We start from the raw sequence: 23,831 nt of genomic DNA, 5'->3' as shown, positions 1-23,831 counted from the left end.
GTCTCCAGGAACGGCCGCCAACTCCTCGATGTTAGGCCGCAGTGGGGACGGAGATACGATATGGAGAAAAATCACATCTCCGTCGAGGTAAGAGATTGAAATAAGTTTCCCCCAATTCCCCCCCCCCCCCACATATAAAACAAACTATGAAACACTAAAACATAATTTAACACATACTTAAAATAATAGAAAACAGTAGAAAGGACAGACAGTCTGTTGGCGAGGCAGCCAATGCTGGTGGCGCCACCCGGTGTTCGCCTGCCCAGAATTGGAGAATCGAGAACCAGAGGACATAGTTTTAAGGTGAGGGGGGAATGATTTTACAGGAACCTGAGGGGAAACTTTTTCACATGAAGGGTGGTGGGTGTATGGAACAAGCTGGCGGAGCAGGTAGTTGAGGCTGGGGCTAAAGCAACGCTTAAGAAACATTTACACAGGTACAGATGCTCCGCAACTTACAATGGAGTTACATTCTGATAAACCCATCGCAAACCGAAAATATCGTACGTCGAAGTGCATTTGATACACCTGACCACATGGCCAGAAGCTCGCTACGGGTCACTGCCGTTGCCCAGTGTTTGCACCATTGTAAGGTCAAAATATCGTAAGCCGAAACATCGTTAGTCGGGAGCATCTGTACATCATCATCATCATCATATATCTACAGCCGGAAACAGGCCTTTTCGGCCCTCCAAGTCTGTGCCGCCCAGTGATCCCCGTACATTAACACTATCCTACACCCACTAGGGACAATTTTTACATTTACCCAGCCAATTAACCTACATACCTGTACGTCTTTGGAGACGTACATGGATCGGCGAGGTCTAGATATGGGCCAAACGTGGGCAGGTGGGACTGGTGTCATTGGGACATTTTGGCCGATATGGGCAAGTTGGGCCGAATGGCCTAATTCTGCTCCTATCACTTATTATTTTGTAAAAAAAAATGTTTATATCAAAAAATACTGTATTCCAGTGATAAATATTTACAAAGCATTTTCTTTTCAAAACTCCATCAACATTCCCGGAGGTTATACATTTAATTCATTGCCAATTTCATACAAATTTATACGGAATCCCTTCCCTTATTTGGAGGGGCGTCTCCACCACACCCTGCCCCCCATGTCCAGCAGCGGAAGGACCCTAGACTGTGGTCCTCCCCCACAGAGCCTTGGCTGTTGGCTGCACCAAGCTTCAGTGCGTCCCTCACCACGTACTCCTGCAGTCTGCAGCGGGCCAGTCGGCAACATTCCGATGGACAGCTCGCTCCGCTGGGAGGTCAACAAAGCTCGGGCAGACCAAAGAGCGTCTTTCACCGAATTGATGACCTTCCAGCAGCACTCGATGTCAGTCTCTGAATGCGTCCCTGGGAACAGTCCGTAGATCACAGAGTCCAATGTGACGGAGCTGCTCAGAATAAGTCGTGACTGGGACCCCTGCAAACCTCTCCAGACTCTCTTCCCTTGTGACGTTCCCTTAGGAAGGAAAAGAGGAGAAATTTCTTTGGTCAGAGGGTGATGAATCTGTGGGATCAGCGAGCTCCAATGAGCGGGGTCGATGGATTAGGACTGTCCAATCAGCCCATTGTGAGCCTCGCCCAACCAGGGAGCGGCGGATCCCGTCTAATGAGCGAACACCAGGGGCCGGATATGACCAATGAGCGAGCTCTAAAACCGCAGCCAATCAGCGAGATGTGGGTCCTTGTCCTTGTCCAATCAGCGAGTGCGAAGAGCAGGAACTGTCCTATCAGCGATCTCCTTCTTGTCCAATCAGCAAGCTCTGGAATTCAGAAGGATGAGAGGGGATCTTATCGAAACATATAAGATTATTGAGGGGTTGGACACGTTAGAGGCAGGAAACATGTTCCCAATGTTGGGGGAGTCCAGAACCAGGGGCCACAATTTAAGAATAAGGGGAAGGCCATTTAGAACGGAGATGAGGAAGAACTTTTTCAGTCAGTGAGTTGTGAATCTGTGGAATTCTCTGCCTCAGAAGGCAGTGGAGGCCAATTCTCTGAATGCTTTCAAGAGAGAGCTAGATAGAGTTCTTAAGGATAGCGGAGTCAGGGGGTATGGGGAGAAGGCAGGAACGGGGTACTGATTGAGAATGATCAGCTATGATCACATTGAATGGCGGTGCTGGCTCGAAGGGCCGAATGGCCTCAATAGACAATAGGTTCTCCTGCACCTATTGTGTATTGTCTATTGCTCCTTGTCCAATCAGCGAGGTGTAAGTCCTTGTCCAATCAGTGAGGGTGGAGGACAAGAACTGGTGAATCAGCAATTCCATGCCTTGTCTAATCAGCGAGCTCCATGACTTATCCAATCAGCAAGATCCATGCTGTGTGCAATCAGCGAGCTCCATGCGGTGTCCAATCAACGAGTTCCATTCCTCGTCTAATCAGCGATCGCGGAGGGCGGGGACCGTCCAATCAGCGATCGTCACTACTTGTCCAATCAGCGAGCTTCATTGCATGCCCAATCAGCGTGCGCGGAGGGCAGGTTGTGAGCAATCAGAGTGAGTTCCGCCCCCCCCCCCGCCCCCTTGAGGGGGCGTGTTCTAAGCAATGAGCGCGGGTGCTGGGCGTGAGCGGCGGGCCAATGGGAGGAGGGCGGTAGGGAGCGCGCCAAATTCGCGCGGGATCGGGAGACGGGGAGTGGCGTCGTGGTCTGAGGGGAGTACGGGCGGAGACAGGAGCCTGAGAGACGGGGATCGTGGGGTCGTTGTCCCGGGGGGGGTCCAGAGAGTGTCGAGGCGGACGGACGGACCGAGGGAAGGAGGTCGCTGCCGGGGCCGGAGATCGGAGCCTGAGAGACGGGGATCGAGGGGTCGTTGTCCCGGGGGGGGTCCAGAGAGTGTCGAGGCGGACGGACCGAGGGAAGGAGGTCGCTGCCGGGGCCGGAGATCGGAGCCTGAGAGACGGGGATCGAGGGGTCGTTGTCCCGGGGGGCAGATGATGCTGGGGTTGGGGTCCGGGTGCCGGAGGGTCGAGGGGGGCGGGATGTGTGCGGGGCTGGGGCTGGGGCTGGGAGACGAGGAGCAGCCTCAGTCTCGGGTTCTGATGGAGGTGGTTGCCGGGCTCCCGAGTGTCGAGAGGGGGGTCGGTGCGGGTCTGGGAGACGGGAAGCGGCCTCGGCCTCGGGTTCTGAGGGGCGGGCGGAGGGAAGGAGGTCGCTGTTGGGGCCGGAGATTGGAACCTGTGAGACGGGGATCGAGGGGTCGTTGCCCCCGGTGTGTCGGGACGGAGGGGATCGGTGCGGGGCTGAGTCTGAGGGGCGGAGGTCACTGCCAGGGCCGGAGACCGGAGCCTGAGGGCCGGACGATGCTGGGGTCCGAGGCCGGGGAGCAGGAGCTCCAGCTCCGCAGCGACAGGTGACTCTCTCCCCCCCCCCCCCCCCCCCCCTCTTAACTTTTACTTTAAAAACCTTTTTTAAACCTTCCTTTTACTTTTAAAACATTTTGTTTTAAACTTTACTTTTTCGTTTAAACTTTTTAAAAACTTTACTTTTTTTTTTAAACCTTACTTTTACTTTTAAAACATTTTGTTTTAAACTTTACTTTTTCTTTTAAACCTTTTTTAAACCTTACTTTTACTTTTAAAACATTTTGTTTTAAACTTTACCTTTTCTTTTAAACTTTTTAAAAACTTTACTTTTTACTTTTAAACCTTTATAAACTTTACTTTTACTTTTAAACCGTTTTTAAACTTTACTTTTACCGTTAATCCTTTTTTAAACTTTACTTTTACCGTTAATCCTTTTTTAAACTTTACTTTTACCTTTAATCCTTTTTTAAACTTTAGTTTTACCTTTAAACTTTTTTTAAACTTTACCTTTTCTTTTAAACCTTTTTAAAAAAACTTTACCTTTTCTTTTAAACCTTTTAAAAAAAACTTTTACTTTTGAAACTTTTTGAAACTTTACTTTTACTCTTAAAACTTTTTTAAGCTTTACTTTAAAAACTTTTTGAAACTTTACTTTTACTTAAAACATTTTTTTGTTACTTTTACTTTTAAACCACTTTTTAAAACTTTACTTTTACTTTTTAAACATTTTTGTAAAAAATGTTTAAAAAAATCTTTTATATACATTTAATATTATTTTTCTTTTCACTTTTTTACTTTTACTTATTTACTTTATTTTATCTATTACCCATTTATTTACATAGAAACATAGAGAAATAGGTGAAGGAGGTGGCCATATGGCCCTTCAAGCCAGCACCGCCATTCAATATGACCATGGCTGATCATCTAAAATCAGTACCCTGTTCCTGTTTTGTCCCCATATCCCTTGATTCTGTTAGCCCTAAGATCTAAATCTAACTCTCTTGAAAACATCCAGTGAATTGGCCTCCACTGCCCTCCGTGGCAGAGAATTCCACAGATTCACAGCTCATTTACGGTGGCGCAGCGGTAGAGTTGCTGCCTTACAGCGAATGCAGCTCCGGAGACTCGGGGTCCATCCCGACTACGGGCGCTGTCTGTACGGAGTTTGTACATTCTCCCCGTGACCTGCGTGGGTTTTCTCCGAGATCTTCGGTTTCCTCCCACACTCCAAAGATGTACAGGTATGTAGGTTAATTGGCTGGGTAAATGTAAAAATTGTCCCTAGTGGGTGTAGGATAGTGTTAATGTGCGGGGATCGCTGGGCGGCGGTGGGCCGAAGGGCCTGTTTCTGCGCTGTATCTCTAAATCTAAAAGAAAAAAAATCAAAATTTACTTATGATTGGAAGGGTCTCACCCATTCCTTCTCTCCAGCGATGTTCCCTGTCCCGCTGAGTTACTTCAGCATTTTGTGTGTCTTATCGTTTAGTTTATATTGTCATGTGTGATTGCCATGATCATATAGAATGGGGAGAACGTACGAACTCCGTACAGACGGCGCCCGTAGTCAGGATCGTACCTGAGTCTCCGGCGCTCCATTCGCTGTAAGGCAGCAACTCTACCGCTGCGCCACTTGAATGGTGTCAAGTTAGGAAAAGGGGAAGTACAACGGTATCTGGGTGTCCTTCAGTCACTGAAAGCATGCATGCAGGTACAGCAGGCAGTGAAGAAAGCTAATGGCATTTTGGCCTTCATAACATGAGGAGTTGAGTATAGGAGCAAAGAGGTCCTTCTGCAGTTGTACGAGTCCTAGTGAGACCGCACCTGGAGTATTGTGTGCAGTTTTGGTCTCCAAATTTGAGGAAGGACATTCTTGCTATTGAGGGTGTGCAGCGTAGGATCATCAGGTTAATTCCCAGGATGGCGGGACTGTCATATGTTGAAAGACTGGCGACTGGACTTGTATACACTGGAATTTAGAAGGATGAGAGGGGATCTTATTGAAACATAAGATTATTAAGCGATTGGACATGCTAGAGGCAGGAATCATGTTCCCAGTGTTGGAGTGCAGAACCAGGAGCCACAGTTTAAGAATAAGGGGTAGGCCATTTAGAACTGAGATGATGAAGAACTTTTTCACCCAGAGATTTGTGAATCTGTGGAATTCTCTGCCTCAGAAGGCAGTGGAGGCCAATTCTCTGGATGGTTTCATGAGAGAGTTAGATAGAGCTCTTAAAGAAAGCGGAGTCAAGAGATATGGGGAGAAGGCAGGAACGGGGTACTGATTGTGGATGATCAGCCATGATCACAGTGAATGGTGGTGCTGGCGCGAAGGGTCGAATGGCCTCCGCACCTATTGTCTAATGTCAGCAAGTCAAAGGAGATAGTGATCGACTTTAGGAAGTGAAGCGGTACACATACCCCAGTTTGCATTGTTGGCGCCGAAATAGAGTTGCTAGGAGTCAATATCACAACAACTTCTGGACCACCCATATTTAAGCAATGACCAAGTAAGCACTCCAATGCCTCTACTTCCTTAGAATGCTAAGGATGTCCATCATGTCCTCCATAACTCTCACCAACTTCTACAGATGCACCCATAGAAAACATTTTATTGGGATGCATCACAGGTCTGTTTGGGAACAGCTCCATCCAAGACCGCAAGAAATTGCAAAGAATTGTGGACGCAGCCCAGACCATCACACAAACCAACCTCCCTTCCATCGCCTCCATCTACACCTCACGCTGCCTCGGCAAGGCCAGCAGCATAATTAAGGACCAGTCGCACCCCGGCCACTCCCTCTTCTCCCCTCTCCCACCAGGCAAAAGGTACAGAAATGTGAAAAAGCACACCTCCAGATTCAGGGACAGTTTCTTCCCAGCTGTTATCAGGCAACTGAACCATCCTACCACAACCAGAGAGCAGTGCTGAACTACTATCTACCTCATTGGAGACTCGGACTATCCTCGATCGGACTTTACTGGCTTTACCTCGAATTAAACATTATTCCTTTATCATGTATCTATACACTATAAATGGCTTGATTGTAATCATGTATTGTCTTTCTGCTGACTGGATAGCACGTAATCAAAGCGCTATCCCACCCCACTTATTCAAGTCAAGTCAAATTTATTTGTCACATACACATACTCGATGTGCAGTGAAATGAAAGTGGCAATGCCTGCGGGTTGTGCACAAAAATAATTACAGTTACAGCATATAAATAAAGTTAATAAGTTACTAACATAGCACAAAAAGTGTCGACAAAAATTTAGTCTCTGGGGTTATCAAAGTTGACAGTCCTGATGGCCTGTGGGAAGAAGCTCCGTCTCATCCTCTCCGTTTTCACAGCGTGACAGCGGAGGCGTTTGCCTGACCGTAGCATCTGGAACAGTCCGTTACTGGGGTGGCAGGGGTCCCTCATGATCTTGCTTGCTCTGGATCTGCACCTCCTGATGTATAGGTCCTGCAGGGGGACGAGTGTAGTTCCCATGGTGCGTTCTGCCGAACGCACTACTCTCTGCAGGGCCATCCTGTCCTGGGCAGAGCTGTTCCCAAACCAGACTGTAATGTTGCCGGACAGGATGCTCTCTACAGCCCCAGAGTAGAAGCAATGAAGGATCCTCAGCGACACTCTGAATTTCCTCAGTTGTCTAAGGTGGTAAAGGCGCTGCTTAGCCTTACCCACCAGTGCGGCAATGTGCGTTGCCCACGTCAGATCCTCTGCGATGCGGACTCCCAAGTATTTGAAACTGCTCACCCTATCCACAATAGACCCATTTATCTCCAGTGGCGTGTACGTCCTTGGATGTTTAGCCCTTCTGAAGTCCACAATCAGCTCCTTTGTTTTAGTGACATTCAAGAGGAGGCTATTGTCCTGACACCAGAGTGCCAGATCAGCCACCTCCTCCCGGTAGGCCTTCTCATCGTTGTTGGAGATCCGGCCCACCACCACAGTGTCATCAGCAAACTTGATGATGGAGTTTGAGCTGAACCTGGCCCTACAGTCATGTGTGTACAGGGAGTACAGTAGGGGGCTAAGGACGCAGCCCTGGGGGGATCCTATGTTCAGGGTGAGGGAGCTAGATGTGTGTTCCCCCATCCTGACCACTTGGGGCCTGGCAGTGAGAAAGTCCAGGACCCAGGCACACAGAGGGGTGCAAAGCCCCAGTTCCAGCAGCTTCTCAACCAGTCTGCTGGGGACTATTGTGTTGAATGCTGAACTAAAGTCAATGAACAGCATCCTCACATAGCCCCCCTGGCTGTCCAGATGAGAGAGAGCGGTGTGTAGAACCTGGGAGACCGCATCATCCGTGGACCTGTTCGGACGGTATGCGAACTGTAGTGGGTCCATGTTGCGAGGAAGGAGGGCGCAGATGTGCTTCTTGACTAGCCTCTCCAAGCATTTCATGACAACCGAGGTGAGGGCCACCGGTCGGTAGTCATTTAAACACGCTGGAGAGGCATTCTTTGGCACCGGTACAATGATGGATCTTTTGAAGCATGCAGGGACCACGGACTTTGCCAAGGAGAGGTTGAATATTGTGGTGAGCACTGGAGCAAGCTGAGTAGCACAAGACTTTAGTACTCGCCCAGATATACCATCTGGGCCTCCAGCTTTCCTCGTGTTCACACGCGTCAGAGCCCACCTCACCTCATGCTCGGACACCGAGAATGTGTGCACATCCCCGGCGGTGGATCCCCCTCCAGCCTCGCTAGCCAGCGCCCCTTCGGTGCTGTTTTTAGACGGCGAGCTGGTGGTGTTACCCGTCTCAAACCGTGCGTAAAAAGAGTTCAGGTCATCAGCTAAGGAGGAGCCGGCACTTCCGGTTGAGGGGGTGCTGGACCTGTAGCTAGTTATAGTCCGTAGCCCCTGCCAAAGGCGCCTGGTGTCCTGCTGCTCCATCTGTGACTCCATCTTGTCCCGGTACCTCTTTTTTGCATCCTTCACTGCCCTTCGCAGTCGGTAGGACTCTCCCTTGTAGTCGTCCATGTTGCCGGATGCCAGGCCGGAGTTGTAAGCAGCGGTGCGAGCATTCAAGGCCACGCGAATAGACCTGTCCACCCAGGGTTTTTGGTTAGGGAAGATACTGACCCTTACCGTGGGGATGATGGTATCGGCTATTGTGGCAATGAAGTCCGTAACCGCTTCCGCAAACTCATTTACGTCTCTGGAACTTGCTTGGAACATGTTCCAGTCGACTTCGCTCAGTGCATCTTGCAGCATAGCCTCTGAATGGTCAGCCCACCGCTTTACGTCCCTCGTCACTGTCGCTTCCCGTACTATCCGTTGTTTGTACTCCGGCAGCAGGAAAATGGCAGCGTGGTCAGATTTCCCAAAAGGAGGGAGAGAAACGGCCTTGTAGCCTTTCCTGAACGGCGTGTAGCAGTGGTCCAAAGTTCTTTCCCCCCTGGTGACACACGTGATGTGTTGGTAGAAGTTGGGCATGACCTTTTTGAGATTTCCCCTATTGAAGTCTCCAGCCACCAGCACAGCCGCATCAGGGTTCTTGTTTTGGTGTTGACACAACACATCGTGTAGGGTGGACAGTGCCACGTCGGTGTCCGCATGCGGTGGGATATAGACGGCTGTGATGATCACCGAGCTGAACTCCCGGGGTAGGTAGAATGGTCGGCATAGGATAGTTAGATGTTCCAGGTCCGGCGAGCAGGAACGAGAAAGCGTCTTAATATTCCCAGGATTACACCAGTTATTATTGGTCAAGAAGCAGACTCCTCCGCCCTTGGATTTCCCAGATTCTTTCGTTCTGTCCGCCCGGAAAACAGTGAAGGACTCGGATGGGCAGATCACCTGGTCCCCCCACCTTTCAGGGAAAAAATACAGAAGCTTGAAAGTGTGCAATACCAGATTCGGGAACAGCTTCTTCCCCTCTGTTATCGGGTTTCTGAACGGTCTTTCCATAAGCTAGGGCACTGTCCGATTCACCTCTACTCCATTGCCCATGCGGACATTGGACTTTGTCTCTGGAACTGATGCGCTACAATGCTGAGAACTATATTCTCCACTCTGTACCTTCCCCATTGCTCTATCTGCTGTATTTGAGCTTGACATAATTGCATGGTATATCTGATCTGTTTGGATGCCATGGAACACAAAACTTTTAACTATACTGAGGTACACCTGCCAATAATAAACCTCGGGTCAATGTTTGCAACGTAATCTTAATTTTATTGGTGATGAGGTTCTATTTGTTTTTGTTATAGCGGTGATGGAGCAGCTTGCAAAAAACGAGAGGATTATCTTGAGTGGTCAGAATACTTTATGGCTGTGGCTTTTCTATCAGCGCAGAGGAGCAAAGACCCAAACTCCCAGGTATGAAGAACTGCAGCTCATAAATTGTGGCTCTTAGTTTTTTGTTTCTACATACCGTGTAGAATGAGGTTTGACACAAAGTGTTGATGTTACTCAGCAGGTCAGGCAGCATCTCTGGATGGATGACGTTTCAAGTCGGGACCCGGTCTGAAGGATCCAGAATCCTTGTCTCGAAACGTCACCCATCCTTTTTCTCCAGGGATGCTGTCTGACCCGCTGAGTTATTCCAGAATTTTGCACCTGTCTATGCTGGTATAAATTAGCATCCGCAGTTCTTTGTTTCTGCACGTAGAATTAAGTTCCTTGTGTTTCCTATTGACTTTGAGCTGGGTATTTCTTCACTTTGTCCCCTTTCGAGATCTTATCGAAACGTATAAGATTATTATGGGGTTGGACACGTTAGAGGCAGGAAACATGTTCCCAATGTTGGGGGAGTCCAGAACCAGGGGCCACAGTTTAAGAATAAGGGGTAGGCCATTTAGAACTGAGATGAGGAGAAACTTTTTCAGTCAGAGAGTTGTGAATCTGTGGAATTCTCTGCCTCAGAAGGCAGTGGAGGCCAATTCTCTGAATGCATTCAAGAGAGAGCTGGACAGAGCTCTTAAGGATAGCGGACTCAGGGGGTATGGGGAGAAGGCAGGAACGGGGTACTGATTGAGAATGATCAGCCATGATCACATTGAATGGCGGTGCTGGCTCGAAGGGGCGAATGGCCTCCTCCTAAACCTATTGTCTATTGAAAAAAGTACCGCAGTGGTGGATCTGCTCCCTCACAGCACCAGAGACCCAGGTTCAATCCTGACTAAGGGTGGTGTTTGTAGGGACTTTGTACATTCTCTCTGTGATTCTTGGGTTTTCTCCAGGAGCTCCGGTTTCCTCCCACATTCCAAAGACGTACTGGTTGCACAAATTCTCCTTCCCATTCCCACACAGTCCTTTCTGTCCTCAGTCTCCTCCATTGTCAGAGTGAGGCTAAGTGCAAATTGGAGGAACAGTATCTCATATTTCGCTTGAGCAGCTTGCACCCAGTGGTATGAATATTGATTTCTCTCACTTCAGGTAGCCCCGGCATTCCCTCTCTCTCTCTATCCCTCCCCCACCCAAGTTGCACCAGCTACTCATTTTCACCCAACAAACAGCTTACAGTGGCCTGTTTCCTTTATCATCGTTACTTTTTTGCATATCATATCATATATATATACAGCCGGAAACAGGCCTTTTCGGCCCTCCAAGTCCGTGCCGCCCAGCGATCCCCGTGCATTAACACTATCCTACACCCACTAGGGACAATTTTTACATTTACCCAGCCAATTAACCTACATACCTGTACGTCTTTGGAGTGTGGGAGGAAACCGAAGATCTCGGAGAAAACCCACGCAGGTCACGGGGAGAACGTACAAACTCCTTACAGTGCAGCACCCGTAGTCAGGATCGAACCTGAGTCTCCGGCGCTGCATTCGCTGTAAAGCAGCAACTCTACCGCTGCGCTACCGTGCATTGTTGTTTATCTCTCCACATCACCTTCTAGATCTCTCGTTTCCCTTATTCCTGACCAGTCTGAAGAAGGGTCTCGATCCGAAACGTCACCCATTCCTTCTCTCCAGAGATGCTGCCTGTCCCACTGAGTTACTTCAGCTTTTTGTGTCTATCCTCTGGTTGCACGTTAATTGGCTTCAGGTAATTGTCCCAGGGGTGTAGGATAGAACTGGTGTACTGGGATCATTGGACTGCTCAGACTGGGCTGAAGGGCCTGTTTCTACACTGTATCTCTAAACTAAACTAAAGATGCCAGGCTATAATTGTATTTACGATCCATATGTGGAGATCCATGCAGGAGAATGGGGTTAGGCGGGAGAGATAGATCAGCCACGATTTGAGTATAGGAGTAAAGAGGTCCTTCTGCAGTTGTACAGGGCTCTAGTGAGACCACACCTGTAATATTGTGTGCAGTTTTGGTCTCCTAATTTGAGGAAGGACATCCTTGCTATTTACAATCTTTACCGAAGCCAATTAGCCTAGAAACCTGTACGTCTTTGGAGTGTGGGAGAAAACCCACGCCAGTCACGGGGAGAACGTACAAACTCCGTACAGACAGCGCCCGTAGTCAGGATTGAATCTGGGTCTCTAGCGCTGTAGGGAGCAATTCTAAAGCTGCGCCCTTTATTATTTCCTCCTGAATTATATTGTAATTTTGAATTTATCTTCTATTACAGTAATAACAATTTTTATAGTGCCTGAAGCTAATGAAATTATGACACCATTTACTAAAATAAGATGCCAATGATAAAAAACTGCATATCCATAATCATTATCATCATCACACCTTATTAGCCAAGTATGTTTTGCAACATACGAGGAATTTCATTTGCCGTACAGTCATACCAATAAAAAGCAACAGAACATACAAAATACACTTTAGCATGAACATCCACCACAGTGACTTCTCCACATTCCTCACTGTGATGGAAGGCGAAAAAAAGTTCAATCTCTCCCTTCTTTGTCCTCCAGCGCTCGGGGGGCCTCTAACCTTCCTTGACGGGACGATCTTACTCCCGAAAATCTGAAATGAAATATCCAGAAAATCTGAAATAAAAGCAGATAATTGCTGGAAACGCTCAGCAGGTCAGCACCTCCGCATCTGCAGGAAGAGAAGTGTTAATATCTCTTCGTCTAGAAGAGTTAACTTTGTCTTCAAACAAATCTGCCAGGCTTGCTGAGTGCTTCCAGAATTTTCTGCATGTATTGTAATGAAATACAGATGGTAAAGCAGCTGCCTTACAGCGTTTGCAGCGCCAGAGACCCGGGTTCGATCCTGACTACGGGTGATGTACATTTAGATTTTTTTTTAGAATACAGCGCAGAAACAGGCCCTTCGGCCCACCGAGTCCGCGCCGCCCAGCGATCCCCGCACACCAACACTATCCTACACACACTAGGGACAATTTTTACATATTACCCAGTCAATTAACCTGCATACCTGTACGTCTTTGGAGTGTGGGTGGAAACCGAAGATCTCAGAGGTCACAGGGAGAACATACAAACTCTGTACAGACGGCGCCCGTAGTTAGGATTGAACCTAAGTCTCCGGCGCTGCATTCGCTGTAAGGCAGCAATTCTACCGCTGTGCCACCATGCTGTCTTTACGGGGTTTGTCTGTTCTCCCTGTGACAATAGACAATAGGTGCAGGAGTAGGCCATTCAGCCCTTCGAGCCAGCACCGCCATTCAATGCGATCATGGCTGATCACTCTCAATCAGTACCCCGTTCCTGCCTTCTCCCCATACCCCCTCACTCTGCTATCCTTAAGAGCTCTATCCAGCTCTCTCTTGAAAGCATCCAACGAACTGGCCTCCACTGCCTTCTGAGGCAGAGAATTCCACACCTTCACCACTCTCTGACTGAAAAAGTTCTTCCTCATCTCCGTTCTAAATGGCCTACCCCTTATTCTTAAACTGTGGCCCCTTGTTCTGGACTCCCCCAACATTGGGAACATGTTTCCTGCCTCTAATGTGTCCAATCCCCTAATTATCTTATATGTTTCAATAAGACCTGCGTGGGTTTTCTCCGTGTGCTCCGTTTTCCTCCCACACTCCAAAGACGTACAGGTTTGTAGGTTAATTGGCTTTGGTAACATTGTAATCTGTCCTTAATGTGTTAGGATAGTGCTCGTGTACAGGGTGATCGCTGGTCAGCACGGACTCGGTGGGCCGAAGGGCCTGTTTCCGTTTCGTATCTCTAAAGAAGTGTCTAGGAAAGAAAACTGCAGATGCCGGTTTAAATCGAAGGTAGACACGAAATGCTGGAGCAACTCAGCGGGTCAGGCAGTATCTCTGGAGAGAAGGAATGGGTCAGGTTTCGGGTCGAGAAGTCTGAAGCAGGGTCTCGACCCAAAACGTCACTCATTCCTTTTCTCCAGAGATGCTGCCTGACCCGCTGAGTTCCTCCAGCATTTTGTGTCTAAAGAAATGTCCGTTCTCTATTTGCAAAGAACACGTATTTTTCTGATTTCTCGTGGGAAGTAATGCTTTAATTCTATATAATACCACTATCCCTGTGTTTATACGTAAATAGACTTAGTTATCAAATAAATAATGATTGAAAATTTGTTCTCAATTCGAAAAAAAAATTGCTGTGCTGTTAAATTCTGTTCATCTGGGCTGGTAAAATGTTGTACAGCAGTTCAGGCAACAGAAATTCACCTTACAGGATTCACAGCTAGCAATCAAAAAGTCTGAGATAAGGAATAAAAATACACACTCATGGAATTTAAGTGTCAATTTATTTTCCAAATCTAATTTCTTGACACATTCACAGTTCATGTGGCTACACATCGTGTAAAATTGCGATAGGGGCAGCAGACCTGTGGGAATGCAAGCTCTCCATAATGCGCAGTGATTTGTATATCTCCATATGCCTGAATGCTTGTCAGGAAATTCATCTTATTTTCCCAGTGGGATTTTCATTCTTCCTACTGTTTTTTTTTGTCCCCAGTCTTTTAATAACTCACCAAACCGACATCAACAGTACTGCGAAGATAGACACAAAATGCTGGAGTAACTCAGCGGGGCAGGCAGCATCTCTGGAGGGAAGGAATGGGTGACGTTTCGGGTCGGGACCCTTCTTCAGACAGAGATTCCGGGGAAAGGGAGACATAGAGATATAGACAATAGACAATAGGTGCAGGAGGAGGCCATTCGGCCCTTCGAGCCAGCACCGCCCATTCAATGTGATCATGGCTGATCATTCTCAATCAGTACCCTGTTCCTGCCTTCTCCCCATACCCCCTGACTCCGCTATCCTTAAGAGCTCTATCTAGAGGTTAAGGTGTGAAAATATAGATCAAAGGGGATGTTGATCAAGGAAATGTAGAATGGTTCATTGTTAGCTGAGGGGAAGGTGACAACGAGATATTCAATCTGTAAAGTTAATCAGAAGGACATATTTAATCAGGTGGACAGTGGAACCAGTCAGTCGGAGACCGAGGATGGGGAGAGAATGAAAACAAGGGTTGCTAGAAGTTAGAGGTCAATATTCATACCGCTGGGGTGTAAGCTACCCAAGCGAAATACCAGGCGTTCCTCCAATTTACGTTGGACTTCACTCTGACAGTGGATGAGGCACAGGACAGAAAGGTCAGTGGGAATGGGAGGGGGTGTTAGTGTTTAGTAGTGTTTAGTGTCAACAGTACTGCAATGTGCAATATTTGTCTGAGGTGAGATTTCAAGAGTTAGTGATGTTTTATTGTCGTATGAACAGAACAATGAAATTCAAACAGAACAATGAAATTCTTTCTTGCAGCAGCACAACAGAATACGTAGACATAGTACTCTGTAAACAATATAATATATATATATTTAAATCGCTTATCAGTCTATGTGTATATGTATGTAAATGTGTATGCCAAGTCCATGCAGTTCTGAGCCTATTTGGAGGTTGTAATGTTTAATAATAGCCTGATGGCTGTAGGGAACATGCTGTTCTTGAACCTGGATGTTAATTTTCCGGCTCCTGTATCTTCACTGTATCATCCTATATCTTCAGGCAGCATCACTGGCCTGAAAAGTTCCAGTTTAGCTAAAACATCCAAGTTTAACTCATCAGAAAAAGACACATAGTGTTGAAGGAACTGCAGCAGGTCAGGCAGCATCTCTGGAGAACATGGATAAGATGGCCTGTCTATGTTCTTCAGAGATCCTGCCTGACCCGCTGAATTAATAATTTGTCTTTGTTTTGTAAACCACCATTTGTAGTTCCTTGTATGCAGGTTTAACTGACACCCTTTTTCCTCGAAAGCTCCATTGTAAGAGCAACACATTTAATTAACCCCTCTTCTTGAAGCTCCTGTGTAATGAACAGATTTTGTGTATTGTTCCCTTATGGGGTCTGCTGTTCTCTATTACTTCGCAGATCTCTGATCATTTCTGTGTTAGAGACACTCTCTGGATTCCATACTTGAAGATGCATCAACTTTCCTTTCAGCCCTCAAGATCGTGCGTTTGGATTTGGTAGCTTTACATGTTTATAGAGGCTTATAGCACGGACACAGGCCGTTCGGCCCAGCTGCCCCATCTACGCCAGTCCCATCTGGCCGCATTTGGCCCATATCCCTCTCAACCTGTCCCATCCATGTACCTGCAGGAAAGAACTGCAGATGCTGGTTTAAATCGAAGGTAGACACAAAATGCTGGAGTAACTCAACGGGACAGGCAGCATCTCTGGAGAGAAGGAATGGGTGATATTTTGGGTCGAGACCCTTCTTCAGACTAAAGACTCCAGACTGAAGAAGGGTCTCGAACTGAAACGTCACCCATTCCTTCTCTCCAGAGACGCTGCCTGTCCCGCTGAGTTACTCCAGCATTTTGTGTCTACCATCCATATACCTGTCCAGATGTCTTTTAAATGCTGTTGTAGTACTTGCTTAAACTACCTTCTTTGACAGCTCATTCCATATACTCACCACCTGTGTGAAAACGTTACCCCTCGGGTTCCTATTAATTCTTTCCTTTTTCACCTTAAACCTATGTCCTGTGGCCCTTGATTCCCCTACTCTGTGCATTCACCCCACCTCTTCCACTCATGATTTTTTTACACCTCTATAAAATCACCCCTAACCCTCCTGTGCTCTCATGAAAAAAGCCAGAGACTGTTCACCTCTCCCTATAGCTCAGCCCCATGAGTTTTGGCAATACCTGTGTAAATTTTCTCTGCACTCTATTCAAGAAGGGCTGCAGGGAAAATGCTGGGAACTATCGGCCAGTGAGCCTAACATCTGTCGTGGGGAAGTCACTAAAGAGTATTCTAAGGAATCGGATATACTGGCATTTAGACGGACAAGGGCTGATTTTTCAGCATGGTTTTGTACGTGGGAGGTCGTGTCTCACAAATCTGATTGAGTTTTTTGAAGACGTGACCAAAAAGGTCGATGTGAGCAGAGCTGTAGATGTATATATGGACTTCAGCAAAGCATTCGACAAGGTTCCGCATGTTAGGCTGCTCTGGAAAGGTAGATCACATGGGATCCAAGGAGAGATAGCTAAATAGAAAATTGACTTCATGGAAGGAAGCAGAGGGCGCTGGTGGAAGGTTACTTCTCGGACTGGAGGCCTGTGATTAGTGGTATGCCTCAGTGTTCGGTGCTGGGTACCCCTCTGATTCCTATTAAATCTTTTTACCTTAAACCCCTGTCCTCTGGTCCCCGATTCCCTTACTCTGTGCAAGAGACTCTGTGCATCTGTCTGATCTATTCCTCTCATTCAATTAATATCAATACGCCCCTTTGAGAAGAAGAATCGTTTGCATGGTGTTTGAGCCTGAGAGTCGGCTGCAAAGATCTCGCCTACTGGGCTACATGCTGAGATGTGTGAGAATTTGCAGCACGTCAGTAGGGAACTCTGTGCTGAAATTGGCAATGAAAGATACAGTGCAACATTAGAAGGGCAAAAGCTGAAAGTGTTGCAGTGTGAACTTCACCACTGATTCTCACTCTTCAGATGATTTTCAAAATAGTGTATAACTCACAACGCTATTTTAATGACACGCAAACATTCTGGGTCACTTTCCAGTCCTTGGCTTTCTCAAAGGGTATGTTAAAAGGCAACATGGTGGCACACTGACAATAGGTGCAGGAATAGGCCCTTCGAGCGAGCACCGCCATTCAATGTGATCATGACTGATCATTCTCAATTGGTACCCCGTTCCTGCCTTCTCCCCATACCCCCTGACTCCGCTATCCTTAAGAGCTCTATCTAGCTCCCTCTTGAATGCATTCAGAGAATTGGCCTCCACTGCCTTCTGAGGCAGAGAATTCCACAGATTCACAACTCTCTGACTGAAAAAGTTTTTCCTCATCTCCGTTCTAAATGGCCGACCCCTTATTCTTAAACTGTGGCCTGTGGCCTTAAACTGTGGCCTTAAACTGATAGAGCCAGTGCCTCACAGTGACACACACCCGGGATCGATCCTGACCTCGGCTGCTGTCTGTGTGAAGCTTGCACGTTCTCCCTGTGACCACGTGGGTTTCCGCCTGGTGCTCAGGTTTCATCCCGAAGACCTGCGGGTTTGTGGGTTAATTGTCCTCTAAAATTTTCGATAAGGCCATGAGACAGGAGCAGAATGAGGCCATTCGGCCTATTGAGTCTGCTCTTCCATCATGGTTGATCTTTTCCCATCTGCTGCCCTCTCGATGTAACCTTTGATGACTTAACTGATCAAGAACCTATCAACATCCTCTTCAGTGATACGGTAATACTTTATTGTCAGATCAAGTCTAAAATTTTTCTTGCATCTCAGCAGCTCCACTTGCAACATCAACAAAGACAAAGAATGTAAGATAATAAACGAGAATTCATATATTCACCATAACATTACCATCACAAATGATGACACATTCAAGACCCTTCAACGTACATTTGATTTTAGATTTTAGATTTAGAGATACAGCGCGGAAACAGGCCCTTCGGCCGACCGGGTCTGCGCCGCCCAGCGATCCCCGCACATTAACACTATCCTACACACACTAGGGACAATTTATTTTTACATTTGCCCAGCCAATTAACCTACGTACCTGTACGCCTTTGGAATGTGGGAGGAAACCGAAGATCTCGGAGAAAACCCACGCAGGTCACGGGGAGAACGTACAAACTCCGTACAGACGGCGCCCGTAGTCAGGATCGAATCTGAGTCTCCGGCGCTGCACTCGCTGTAAGGCAGCAACTCTACCGCTGTGCCACCGTGCCTATGTTCTATGATTAGTTTCAGGATTGACTGGTGCACAAAAGAGTGCTTCAGTCTAACCTTATTAAATCTTGGTACCCTGTACCCAATTACGTGGCCTCCACAGCTGTCCGTGGCAATGAATTCCACAGGTTCACCACCCCCTTGCTAAAGAAATTCCTTGACTATTCTAAAGGCACGTCCTTTTTATTCTGAGGCTGTGTCCTCTGGTCCTAGAATCTCCCACTAGTGAAAACAATAAAGAGAAGATTTGAGTACAGGAGCAAAGAGGTCCTTCTGCAGTTGTATAGGGTCCTGATGAGACCACATCTGGAGTATTGTGTGCAGTTTTGGTCTCCTAATTTGAAGAAGGACATCCTTGCTATTGAGGCAGTGCAGCGTAGGTTCACGATTTTAATCCCTGGGATGGAGGAAAGATTGTAAAGACTGGGCTTGTGTTCACTGGAGTTTGGAAGGATGCGAGGGGATCTTAGAGAGACGTATAAAATTGTAAAATGACTAGACAAGCTAGATGCAGGAAAAATGTTCCCAATGTTGGGCGAGTCCAAAACCAGGGGCCACACAGTCTAAGAATAAAGGGGAGGCCATTTTAAACTGAGGTGAGAAGAAACTTTTTCACCCAGAGAGTTGAGAATTTGTGGAATTCTCTGCCACAGAAGGCAGTGGAGGCCAATTTACTGGATGAATTTAAAAGAGAGTTAGATAGAGATCTAGGGGCTAGCAGAATCAAGAGATATGGGGAGAAGGCAGGCACAGTTTACTGAATGTGGATGATCAGCCATGATCACAATGAATGGCGGTGCTGGCTCGAAGGGCCAAATGGCCGCCTCCTGCACCTATTTTCTATGTTTCCATGTTTCTAACCTTTCCACGTCCATCGTATCTAGGCCTGGTGTGTAGGGAGTGGATGAGAAAGTGGGATAGCATAGCACTCGTGTGAATGGGTGATTGAAAGTAGGTATTGATGGTGGGCCAAAGGGCCTCTTTCCATACTGTGTCTCTAAACTAAACTTTTTGTATTGAATACAGGTTGGTGCTTGCATTGTGAATCCTGAAAACAAGATCGTTGGAATAGGGTACAACGGAATGCCGAATAGATGCAGTGATGACTCTTTACCATGGGCAAGAAATGCTAAAAATAAACTGGACACCAAATATATGTATGGTAAGTAGTAGTTTAATTTAGAGATACAGCGCGGAAACTAGATGTCTTAATGAACATTTTGTTTACATCAAGCCGATTAACCTACAAACCTATACGACTTTGGCGTGTGGGAGGAAGCAAAAGATCTTGGAGAAACCCCAAGCAGGTCACGGGGAGAACGTACAAACTCCAAACAGACAGTATATTGTATATTACTGATTCGGGCGATAGGTTTGAAGGCTTTGTGGCAACATTTGCGGAAGACACGAAAATAGGTGGAGGGGCAGGTAGTGTAGCGAAAGCAGGGACTCTGCAGAAGGACTTGGACAGGTTGGGAGAGTGGGCAGAGAAGTGGCAGATGGAATATAGTGTCGCAAAGTGTTTAGTTATTCATTTTGGTCGTAGGAATAAAGGCGTAGACTATTTTATAAATGGGGAGAGAATCCAGAAATCGGAGGTGCAAAGGGACTTGGGAGTGCTGATGCACGATTCCCAAAAAGTTAATCTGCAAGTCGAATCAGTAGTAAAGAAAACAAACTCAATGCTAGCATTTATTTCGAGAGGGTTTGTATACAAAAACAGGATGTACTGTTGAGGCTCTAAGGGCACATTTTGAATATTGTGAGAAATTGTGGGCCCCATATCTGAGGAAGGATGTGCTGGCTCTGGAGAGGGTCCAGAGGAGGTTTACAAGAATGATCCCAGGAATGAGTGGGTTAATCTATGATGAGCGTTTGTCGGCACTGGGCCTGTACTCGCTGGAGTTTAGATGGATGAGGGGGGACCTCATTAAAACTTACAGAATAGTGAAAGGCCTGGATAGAGTGGATGTGTTGTGGACGTTTCCACTAGTGGGAGAGTCTAGGACTAGAGGGCACAGCCTCAAAATTAAAGGACGTTCTTTTATGAAGGAGATGAGGAGAAATTTCGTTAGTCAGCGGGTGGTGAATCTGTGGAATTCATTGCCGCAAACGGCTGTGGAGGCCAAGTCAATGGATATTTTTAAGGCAGAGATAGATAGATTCTTGATTAGTACATGTTATGGGGCGAAGGCAGGAGAATTGGGTTAGGAGGGAGGGATTGATCAGCCACGATTGAATGGCGAAGTAGACTGGACGGGCCGAATGGCCGAATTCTATTCCTATCCCTTATGACCTTACGACAAGCTCAGGTAGTCAGGACTGAACCCGGGTCTCTAGCGCTGTGAGGCAGTAGCCACCAAGGCAGCTTTGCGTAGCTCTTTGTTGTTCACACTCTAATCCAATTCTTTCTCGTCCCACCCCCAGCATTCCCCTCCCCTTTCCTGTGCCCCACCAGGATCTGCACCTCTTTCTCTTCCTCCCTTCCCCATCCCTTTTCCACCTATATTCCTTCTATCCATATCTCACACTCTTTGTCTTTTTTATCTCTGACAACTTTGTCCAACCATCTGCCAATCACACACCCCCCCCCCCCCCCACCTAAAGGCGTCGAGTGATACAGTGTGGAAACAGGCCCTTCGGCCCAACTTGCCCACACCGACCAACATGTCCCAGCTACACTAGTCCCACCTGCCTGCGTTTGGCCCTTATCCCTCTGAACCTAGCCTGACTGTGTACCTGTCTAAATGTTTCTTAAATGTTGCAATAGTACCTGCAAGTACCTCTCAGCCAGCTTTCTCCTCCCCCACCATAATCAGTCTGATGAACGGTTCTGATCCGAAATGTTGCCTATCCATGTTCTCCAGAGATGCTGCCTGACCCGCTGAGTTACTCCAGCACTCTGTGTATTTTATTGTAAACCAGTGCTTCTACTCTGGGGCTGTAGAAAGCATTTTGTCCGGCAACATCACAATCTGGTTTGGGAACAGCTCTGCCCAGGACAGGAAGGCACCCCTGCAGGACCTATACATCAGGAGGTGCAGATCCAGAGCCAGCAACATTATGGGGGACCCCTACCACCCCAGCAACGGAATGTTCCAGCTGCTACGGTCAGGCAAACGCCTCCACTGTCACGCTGTGAAAACAGAGAGGATGAGACGGAGTTTCTTCCCACAGGCCATCAGGACTGTTAACTCTCATATCACCAGGGACTAATTTAATTTACTGTATTAATTTATTTTTCTATTCTGTTTTGTAGTTTTAGCACAATCCGCAGGCGTTGCCACTTTCATTTCACTGCACATCTTGTATATATGTATGTGACAAATAAACTTGACTTGACTTGAATCCTTGAGCTCGAGAACCAATGTATGCCATCATGTTACCCATCTTGAATGGTTCAGGCCCAAGTGCCCATGTTTTGGTGGCACAGAGGTAGAGTTGCTGCCTCACAGCGCCAGAGACCCGGGTTCAATCCTACTACCGGTGCCGTTTGAATGGAGTTTGTATGTTCTTCCTATGACCTGCATGGGTTTTCTCCGGGTGCTCCGGTTTCCTCCCACACTCCAAAGATTTGAAGGTTCATTGGTTTAGGTAAAACTGTAACTTGTCCCTGGCATGTAGGGTAGTGTTAGTGCACGGGGCGATTGTTTATCAGCACCATCGCTGGTCGGTGTGGACTCGATGGGCCGAAGGGCCTGTTTTCGCGGTGCATCTTTAAAGTAAATCTCTAAAGTCCAAACTGTTAACTTTATGAAAACTGATGTGATATTAGTTTCTAATAATCTCAAACTGTTATTTTATTAATGCATCCAAGAATATTGTATTTTTTATCCAGTGTCATGTGTACATACTGAGATGCTGATGTTTTTCGTTTGAACTGCACTTGTGATTGAGTGGAGCTGTCTTGTGTCAGGTTGCTGAATCTCACTCAGTTGGCTATCGGTTAGATGTAACCGCGATCCAAGTGCCCAGCTTGACTCTACTGATCCCAGCACGAAACCTATCCCAGAGGTAGTGTTATGTGAAGCAATGGCCAATTTAGCATGGGGTAACTCACTCCACAGTTAGTCTCTTAAAAGATTTCATGCCATCTGCCAGAATAAATTGGGCTTAACATATGGAATAATGCATTACAGGATTAAATAGTATTTAGGTTATCTTCCTGTTGCAATACAAAGTTCATTTCTTCATCCTTTGCAGTGAATTACATGAGGATGTTATTGCTGCAATTGAACTCCGATGTTATCCCAAGTGACACTCTTCTCTCCATCTGAACAATGTCAATTTTTTTTTCCTGTGGTTCAAGAGGATTTTCTTTTAGTAATAACTGCTGTCTGTGTCAGAAAGATAAAAATGGTACACAGAGTGAAAGCAAGTGGTCTGGTGTAGTCCTCGTATTTCAGAGGTACACTGAGAAGGGAAGTAAATACTGCGATTCATTAAATACGCTCTTTAGAAGTAAGCTCTTCTACACCGATCAGCCAAAACATTATGACCACTGACAGGCGAAGTGAATGACATTGATTATCTTGGTACAATGGCACCTGTCAAGGGGTGGGATATATTAGGCAGCAAGTGAACAGTCCGTTCTTGAAGTTGATGTGTTGGATGCAGGAGAAATGGGCAGGAGTAAAGGCCTGAGCGACTTTGACAAGGGCCAAATTGTTATGGCCAGACGACTGGGTCAGAGCATCTCTGAAACAGCAAGGCTTGTGGGGTGCTCCCGGTCAGCAGTGGTGAGTACCTACCGACAGTGGTCTGAGGAGGGACAAACCACAAACCGGTGACAGACAGGGTGTTGGGCGCCCAAGGCTCATCGATGCGCGAGGGCAACGAAGGCTATCCCGTCTGGTCCGAACCGACAGAAGGTCGACTGTGGCACAAGTCACAGAAAATGTTAATGATGGTCATGGGAGGAATGTGTCACAATACACAGTGCATCGCACCCTGCTGCGTATGGGGCTGCACACGGAGGACCAGCAGCATATTAGGCAGGTGGGCATAATGTTTTGGCTCATCAGGTCATAATGTTGTGGCTGATCGGTGCAGACCAACAGTAATCTCTGTTGAACGCACTGTTGCCAGACTTGAAATTTTTGTTTTTCATAGTTTGCTTCCACAATCTCTTCTTTCAATATTAAACTTGTCTTTTATAGAGTGCAGAGATGATTTGTGAGGATGTTGCCAGGACTATAGGGAGAGGTTGGGCAGGCTAGGTTGGAGCTTATTCCTTGGAGCGCAGGACAATGAGGGGTGATCTTATAGAGATGTACAAAATCATGAGTGGAATAGATGCACAGTCTTTTACCCAGAGCGGATGAACAAACAACCAAAGCTTTAAGGTGAGAGGGACACAATTTGATTGTAACGTGAGGAGCAGTTTTTTCACACAGGGTGGTTCTATGGAATGAGCTGCCAGAGGAGGTAGTTACATAG

General features: G+C 46.9%; 1 protein-coding gene across 1 annotated transcript in view; it reads left to right on the top strand.

Annotated features, from left to right (window-relative positions):
• The first annotated feature begins 3,265 nt into the window (after positions 1-3,265).
• dctd (dCMP deaminase) overlaps positions 3,266-23,831 on the top strand; it is a 67,197-nt gene continuing 46,631 nt past the window's right edge. Inside the window, exons 1-3 of the mRNA XM_078397083.1 lie at positions 3,266-3,371; positions 9,548-9,656; positions 19,419-19,554. Coding sequence (XP_078253209.1) covers positions 3,322-3,371; positions 9,548-9,656; positions 19,419-19,554 — 295 coding nt within the window. The 5' untranslated portion in view covers positions 3,266-3,321. The remainder of the gene's footprint in view (positions 3,372-9,547; positions 9,657-19,418; positions 19,555-23,831) is intronic.

This window comes from Rhinoraja longicauda, chromosome 3 (assembly GCF_053455715.1).
Source record: "Rhinoraja longicauda isolate Sanriku21f chromosome 3, sRhiLon1.1, whole genome shotgun sequence".
Taxonomy (NCBI): domain Eukaryota; kingdom Metazoa; phylum Chordata; class Chondrichthyes; order Rajiformes; family Arhynchobatidae; genus Rhinoraja; species Rhinoraja longicauda.
The sequence above is the reverse complement of the archived record's forward strand: the minus strand, read 5'-3'. Positions and strand labels throughout refer to the sequence as shown.